The sequence below is a fragment of the Nicotiana tabacum genome, chromosome 23, assembly GCF_000715075.1.
Source record: "Nicotiana tabacum cultivar K326 chromosome 23, ASM71507v2, whole genome shotgun sequence".
Lineage (NCBI taxonomy): Eukaryota > Viridiplantae > Streptophyta > Magnoliopsida > Solanales > Solanaceae > Nicotiana > Nicotiana tabacum.
This window is the reverse complement of record NC_134102.1, coordinates 125,650,771-125,658,680: the sequence shown is the minus strand read 5'-3', so window position 1 is coordinate 125,658,680 and position 7,910 is coordinate 125,650,771. Positions and strand designations below refer to the sequence as shown.

Sequence of the window (7,910 nt, the reverse complement as noted above, 5' to 3'; positions counted from 1 at the left end):
ATGATTAGTGACCATAATCGTGTGAGAGAGTGGGCAAAGATATGCGTGCATTTAATATGGGTAACTCATGTACAGTATTTTAAAGACGTTTTCGGGGCGAGACGCACCAAAAACGCCTTGAGGCGATGGTGTGGGGTGAAAGTCTCAAGAGGCGTATGCCCAGTAATCCGGGGCGTACGCTCGGGCATTTGAGGTGTAAGCCCTATAGACTTTTTCAAATTAGAACAAAATTTGTCGAATAAGTCATTCATATAATACCCAAATTCTCAAAAGTCAGCTTGGTAATTACTCAAAAGTTTTAAAAATAAACTGAAATGTATTAAATTTAAAAGTCACGACCTTTTTTATTGATTGAAGCCCTAAATCATGATCTTTCCTAATTTTTTATCTTGTCCGCTAGTCCACCAATATCTCCCAAAAGCAATAAATATTCAATTTGTTTTTACAAATACAAAGAGAGCTTCATTCTCCTTCGTAGCATCAAGTTCAAAGTTCAAATTGCAGGTTAGTCATCCTTTTTGTTCCTCCATGTAGAAACTTTACTTTTTTCGATTCAAGTTACTTGTGCTTCTAAGTAGCGTATAATACATTATTTTGACTAGCTTTTTGTGGGTATGGAGCACATCTATATATATATTTTTCACATATTTATAGTTTTCTTTAAATTCTTTTTGCAATTTTACCTGTTTATAAATATTTACTGTAATTATATTATTTTTATAAAATATTAAAAATTAAACATATATGGGGCTTACGCCTCACTGACCATATGTAAAACGTTTCGGCTTATGCTCACTCCTCTTAAAACACTGTTCCTATATAATTTACTATCCATCTAAACTCTTGAAATGGTCGTTTAAGAAGGAAAAAGAAGTCATCCTTGAGTAATAGCAGAGGCACACTGGCACGGTAACTTATATAAAGATTCTGAAACATAAAAGAGAACAGTTTTACTGTTTCAAGAGGACGAATTAGTGAAAAGAGTAATGGACCCTATGTCCAAGAAAGTACTAGTACAATACCACCATACCTTAGTCTGACTAGCCTAACCTTTGTGTCCTTTGTCTCTCATTCATGGTTCAAATATCCAATTTGGAGGTCAATTATAGCTTATGATTTTAAAGCCAAAGGCCAACGGGGTGCCATCTTCTAAAAAACCCATAACTTTGTGAGGCTCTCTCATGTCTCTTTGTATTTGTCCATACAAAACATAACTCAAGTGGATATCCTTGTGGGATTAGCTCTTTCTTTCTTTTTCTTTTTTTTTACATAAAATGACATTTTATAGTCCTAGGGAAGATCCATCCCGGAATATATATATATATATATATATATATATATATATATATATATATATATATATATATTTTATACATTTTTGTGGCTACCATAAATAGTTTCGACCGCGAACTAAAGGTAGATATTTGCCCATTCTAATTTGAAAAACTTACCAAACGCCAAATCTCGATCCTATACTTGGTACACGTTTCAAAATCAACATCCATTTGGAGACATCCGATAAAAACATATTTCAAATTAATAAATGCATGATATCCAAAGTGTTTGACATACTTTTGTTTCTTTTAAAATAAACTTTCAAGTATTTAAATTCATTAAACTAATCAAATTTTTATATTTTGGAGATGATTTTATTAATATTGGGACATAAAAAAATCTTGCAAGGTTGAGGCAATTTTAATTCATAGGAGCCGGTGGCGGATCTACCTTTGAAGGTATAGGTGTTGAAGCACCCATTGGCAATTGTATAATATATTCATAGATAATACCTAAAAAATTCAATACTTGACTATGAGCACCCACTATGACCATGTTTGACAATTTAGAATTTACACTAAAATCAAAAAAGCATCCATGACCTATAAATTCTTGATCCGCCACTGAATAAGAGCAAACTCCAGTGTGTTTGAGCATTGTGGTAATTTCTTCTTTTTGCCTGCAACAACACTAACGGGTTGTTCAAAAGGATTCCCCGTCCTTCCATCAAATATTCTGCTTTTTCCTGGATATTCGGGTTCAAATACCCATGGATTCGTTTTTTGCTTGTTGGCTTCATATAATTCAGAAAACACAAGTTTTTTCGAAGCTTCTTGTTCATATCTCTCATCAAAAGGTGCTATTCGATAATGTATGTTTAGCAGACTCTCTGGTAACCCTAGTAAACATTCAAATATTTGTCCTACATTCATTCGTGAAGGTATTTCTAATGGGTTAAAGACCATATCATCGGATCTTCCATCTTGTAGATAAGGCATATCTTGTCTAGGCAAAATTTTGGAAATGATACCTTTATTTCAGTGTCTTAAGAAGATTTCTCTCCTAATTTTTGGAAGTCCTTAGCTTTAGCGCTCTTGAAAAATAATAGTTAATGCTTTAGGGAAACAGATATATAAAGTCCCACCAATTTTTTAATCGAATTATCAAATAATTAAAGAGATATATTTTCTAACCAACTGATGCTATTTCGATGTCCAGAGAAGTACTTAGATTATTTTCACTTAATTAAGCACATTTAGCACTCAAAAATATATAGTGACGCACACTAGCACAGTTAGAATGATTGAAGAAGCATATCTAGTAGTAACGTTGCGTTGAAAAACTTAAAATAACTGTGATGGACATGGATGGTCCTTAAATGGGAAAACAGCTACACAATCAGTGAACAGGAAATGGCAACTATCTTTTCAAAGCAACGTTACTAGGGTTCTGAGTGAAAAATAAAATTTGGAAAATCAAGAAGTGTATGGGAACTCGTGCAAAAGAAGTGAATGGATCTAACCAACAAGTTAGCCAAAAAAGAAAGTTAAAAATCTAGGAAAAGACAAAATAGGACGGTAAAGTAATGCTGGATCTGTGTTGACACTACTGAGATGTTTTTTTCACTGACTTGAATTCATTTTTCTGCAAAGAGGAGACACAGAAGAGAATGAGTGGTCAAATCATCAAAAGTAAGCTTTTAGTTCTGTGTTACATATTATCACATAATCATGGCAATATAATACTATAGAGAAAACCATGATCATTCAAATCATATTTTCAAGCGTGTGGAACCCTAGGGAGGCGGAAACGGAGACGAAAGGTAGTGTAGGGTTCTTGGATATATTACTATTTGGAATTAATGTGGGATGTGGCTTATTGTCCTGGGGTCACAAGAAAGTTCTTCAAAAGGCTTTTTCTAGTGTTTTGTATTGTTCTATTTAAATTTTGTGAAAAAGTTCAAAATTGCTCATGTGCTATTTGTTACTATTGAACAATTTTGTCATCCTTAAACTTTTGATTAGTCTTACCTCGCTGTTAAAAAAATTTCATTTTTTCCACTTGACTCTTAATAAAGGTTCAAACATGAAAAGTAATTTTGACCTTAGTCAAAAGTTGGAGGTAAATTAAATACTCCCTTCGTTTTAATTCATGTGAACTCATTTGACTGTGCACGGACTTTAAGAAAATAGAGAAGACTTTTGAACTTGTGGTGTAAAATGAGGCACATATATTTTGTGTGGCTATAAATTATTGCATAAAAGTAAATTGTTTCCAAATAAGGAAAGGGGTCATTCTTTTTGGCACGGACCAAAAAGGAAATAGGTTCACATAAATTGAAATATTATTTCTTAAATACACTTAGAATTTATTGCCTTAGGTTTTACTCTGTCCCCACAACAACAAATGAAAGGCTGGGACTCATTCATGGCTTGCTTGAAAAGGTAAGGAAACTCATCAATGAAGATCCTGGCATTTTTGTCTGACTTATTTTAATAATTTGTTGATGGCAAGGCATGAATCGATCAAAAGTCTAACGAATGGCAAAATTGAGCAATTTCGAATAGTAGACAAAAAAATTTGGACCTTCTCCATAAATCTTTGAAAAGTTACTCGCATGAATTTAACCTTTACATATTGATAGTTGTTACTTGTATAGATGTATTACTTTTCAGATCATTAATTTTATTATTATGAACCTTTACTTTTAGTTACTCTCTTCTTCGTTTCATTTTATATAACACTATTTCATTATTAGTCTATTCAAGAATGAATAACATCTATTTATATAGTGAAACATTTTAATTTTAAACTTGCAGCATAAATGTCATGTTTAAGATAACAAGTTTCAGAAATATACATTTCTTTCTTAAACTTTGCGCAATGAAAAAGTTATATGTCTGAACATTATGGGTTTTTACATTCAGAATTCTACCTCAACTGCTTTAACAATTTATTGGTTTGATATTAATTATTTATACTTATTTGGTGAATTCTTTAATACATGTAGGAGTCTGCCCAAGCTAAAGGCATTGGATTCGAATGAGCTCATACTTTACACACATTAGCCACTGATTTCGCATTCAATTAAACTATGGCTTTGAAAGGAAGAAAATATCTTTTTTGGATAACTAATAGTGTAAAAAATTTGCATAGAGTTTTTAAAAAGAAAATTGATCTGCAGTGAAAAAGTGAAACCATACACCCAAAAACTACGAACTTTGAAAATAACAAGTGAACTGAGAGCTTTATATCGCTCCATGCAAACGTCCTTTTCTGGCTCCTCTCTCCCACATCTGCCTCCTTCTGCCTTTCATACATACATTGGGAATGCCAACCACACATGTTCTTTTCATATTATTCACATAAAATGAAAAATGCTAAGTATATCAATTACTACATCCATAAATGTATACATATCACATACATCCATGCATGTACATGTGCATGGTCCAGTATGCATATGCATTAATGCATGACTTTGCATCCATGACCTAGCTATAAACAGGACCAAGAAAGAAGAGTGAAGCAGGTGAGGGGAAAAAAAGGGTTTTCATCTCTCTTTCATTTCTGGCCTTTTTCTTGCAGCAATTTTTGCACTTTGTTTTCATAACTCATATAATCAACAAGAAAGCAGATCCAAGGAGGGGGTGGGTAGTTTAGTTTGGTGGTTGAAACTGTCAAGCCATCAATCAATCAAATCAATCAAACAGCAGCAGTAGCCAATCAGTTTGCAAAATAGGAATTAGAGTATCATGTCCTCTTCCACTCCTAATTCTACCTGCTCATTGGACCACTTACCTCCTTCCGAGCAGCTCTGCTATGTCCATTGCAATATCTGTGACACTGTCCTCGCGGTATATTCTCATAACATTCCTCTCTTTTCTTCTTATATACTTTGTGAATCAAGAGTTACAAATTAGGTCTTTCTTAGGGTTTCTTGTGTTTTTGGCCATTCTTAAAGTCTTCCTTTAGCTTTTTTCTTAGAGTCATGTTTTGACATTTAGCTCTCTATCTTTTGTTCACTCAAGTTTTTGTTTTTTTCAATTTGCCAACAACGTTTTTAGTGATTATAGGGGGAAAAAAAGAAGAAAAAAAGAAGAAGGAAGATGTCTAAGCAAGATTTTTTTAAAAAAAAAATTAAGCCATCGACCCACGCTTTCACCTCCTATGGTGATGGGGATTCGGCATTGAGCCCTATCTTATTTACTAAATAACAAAAATAGAGCGCAAAGGAGGCGACATAAAACCAAAACCTCCTAAGAGTAATACATAGTCAAAGCAAGAAAATGATTTTGTGCTTCTAACCCTTGTGGGGTTTTTGATAATTGATTCTTTTATTCTCTTTTGTGATTGATTCTTAGGTAAGTGTTCCGTGCACAAGTTTGTTCAAGACGGTGACGGTTCGATGTGGCCACTGCACTAATCTTTTGCCAAGCTTGCTTTTGCCTTCAGATAACCATCATTTTGGTCACACTTACTTCTCTCCTTCCCACAATATTCTGGTATATATGTCTATATATTACTGTTGAAGCAGCACTTTTTTAGGTCTCTATTTGTCAATTTGTTGTCTAAAATTTATAAACAAGTGCTTTGCAGGAAGAAATTACCAACGCAACCCCAAATTTCTTGATGAATCAGTGTAACTCTACTGATTTTGTCCTACCTGCTCGACCTGGATTTGATGATCTTCCTAGACCACCCGTCATTAACAGACGTGAGATATCTCAGACATACATTTCTTCTTTTATTATCAATATCAGAAATTTACACTGCATCTCTATCTTCACAAGGTAGGGATAAGGTCTGCGTCCACACTATGATGTTGTTGTTACTGTTGTTGTTGTTGTTATTGTTGTTGTTAAGGAAAGACGGATTTAATTTCTGGGATGCCTCCTTTTTCTCTTAAACCTATATTTCTACGTTTTGCTTCTTGACGTTCCTATTGTGAAGAAGGAACGAAAGGATGACAAGTATTTTAATTTCCGTTAGCTTTCTTACTTTGCAAAGGGCTTGTGTCACTTTTTGTGCTTGAAATGATGAAGATTTAGGTACAAGAAAAATACATCTTATTATCACCACATATACACTAGTATTAATGTGTATCTATATGTACAGCTCCTGAAAAGAGACAGCGAGTCCCCTCTGCTTACAACCGATTCATCAAGTAATAATCATAAGCTTCTGCTTCTCTTTTACCAAGCAAACTTGTTAGACATTCTTCTTTTATTTAATAAAATACATATACTTAGATATCAAATACTAAAAATTATTTATTGTATTTATCTTGTCATATGAAGCTAGATATTGGTCTTTGAAAATTTCTGCAGGGAAGAGATCCAACGTATAAAAGCAGGGAATCCTGACATTAGCCACAGAGAAGCTTTTAGCGCCGCTGCAAAAAATGTATTACTGCGCTACTCACCGATTAATTTTCTAGACTAGGGTTCCTCCTCTTTTGTTTTTCATTTTATATTTGGTACGATATTCTATTATATTTTAAAAACAAGTTTTATTTTGGTCAAATCCGGTCAAATTATATAGCTAAACAGAAAAATTTGTCTCTAGTCCTATTTAGAGACGAATTAGTATCAGATTATCAAGAAATTATGTTAGCTACGAGCAATTTTGCAACAAGCTATAGCAACGAAGTTCGTAGCTAATTCCAGTTTTTTTTAATCCGATATACGAAGTTATTTATGGTTCTTTTCACATTGATTTAAGACATTTTTGGGTTGAATTTAATTCTATATTAATTCAACATCAAATCTTGATAACTAAGAACTAGGGTTTCTATGTTACTTGCATCAGAGTTTTCACATTATTCTTTTGTTAATGACGCAGTGGGCCCACTTTCCACACATTCAATTTGGTCTCATGCCTGATCAGACTGTTAAGAGGGCCAATGTGCGCCAACAGGTATGTTAACATGCAACTTCTTCATTTTTTTAGCTTTTTTTTCCATTGTATATTCAGTGAATTATGTTCACATTCTTTTTTTTTTTCCTTTTGGTTTTTGGTTTTTTGTTTTGTTCATAGGATGGAGAAGATGTTCTTATGAAAGATGGTTTGTTTACTTCAGCCAACGTTAGTGTCTCACCTTACTGATATCAGAATCAAAGGGAATAGGTTTTGAGATGCAGAAGCTATACCTATAGCAGCTAGAGCCAAGTCTAACCCTTTTGGTTTCGTTGTAGCCTACCAATTAATGTGACTCTCTACTAGCGAGTTGAATGTGTATTTCTAGACTTTCTTTCTCTTATCTTTTTGTTGAAGTGTACTTTTGGCTTCAATATCTCAACTTTTGCTTGAACAGTATGCTCTTTCTTTCTTAATAATCACTTTTTGCTTTTGCACTATACGTTTGCACAGCCTAGAAATTAATGCTCCATTTCTGAAATAGTTCTATCCAATAAGTTTGTATTCTTGTGTTGTATTAAAGGATAATCACAAAAGATCAAAGAAAAACAAACTTGGGAAATAGTAGCATATAGCTAGAATAAACTTTAAACGAACGTTTTTCATTTTAAGCACTACTACTGTACGTGTTGTTTTAGATATTCAATGAAAATGTCGAACTCAATCAGATGATTGTGGTTAATAGTATTGAGATACCAAAGAGATAGCTATCAGAT

General features: G+C 33.4%; 1 protein-coding gene across 1 annotated transcript; it reads left to right on the top strand.

Annotated features, from left to right (window-relative positions):
* The first annotated feature begins 4,803 nt into the window (after window positions 1–4,803).
* On the top strand, window positions 4,804–7,634 carry LOC107811927 (axial regulator YABBY 1). Its single transcript, XM_016636917.2, has 7 exons — window positions 4,804–5,132; window positions 5,640–5,780; window positions 5,875–5,992; window positions 6,394–6,442; window positions 6,606–6,681; window positions 7,120–7,194; window positions 7,315–7,634. Exons 1-7 carry the CDS (start codon window positions 5,031–5,033, stop codon window positions 7,381–7,383), a joined length of 630 nt encoding a protein of 209 aa, XP_016492403.1. The 5' UTR covers window positions 4,804–5,030; the 3' UTR covers window positions 7,384–7,634.
* The last annotated feature ends 276 nt before the right edge of the window (window positions 7,635–7,910 follow it).

Excerpts from the sequence above, each read along its gene's own strand:
- LOC107811927 (XM_016636917.2), top strand. The coding sequence starts at position 5,031 with ATGTCCTCTTCCACTCCTAATTCTACCTGCTCATTGGACCACTTACCT. Across the intron at positions 5,133-5,639 it reads TCTGTGACACTGTCCTCGCG|GTAAGTGTTCCGTGCACAAG; the intron begins GTATATTCTCAT and ends ATTGATTCTTAG. Across the intron at positions 6,682-7,119 it reads TTAGCGCCGCTGCAAAAAAT|TGGGCCCACTTTCCACACAT; the intron begins GTATTACTGCGC and ends TTAATGACGCAG.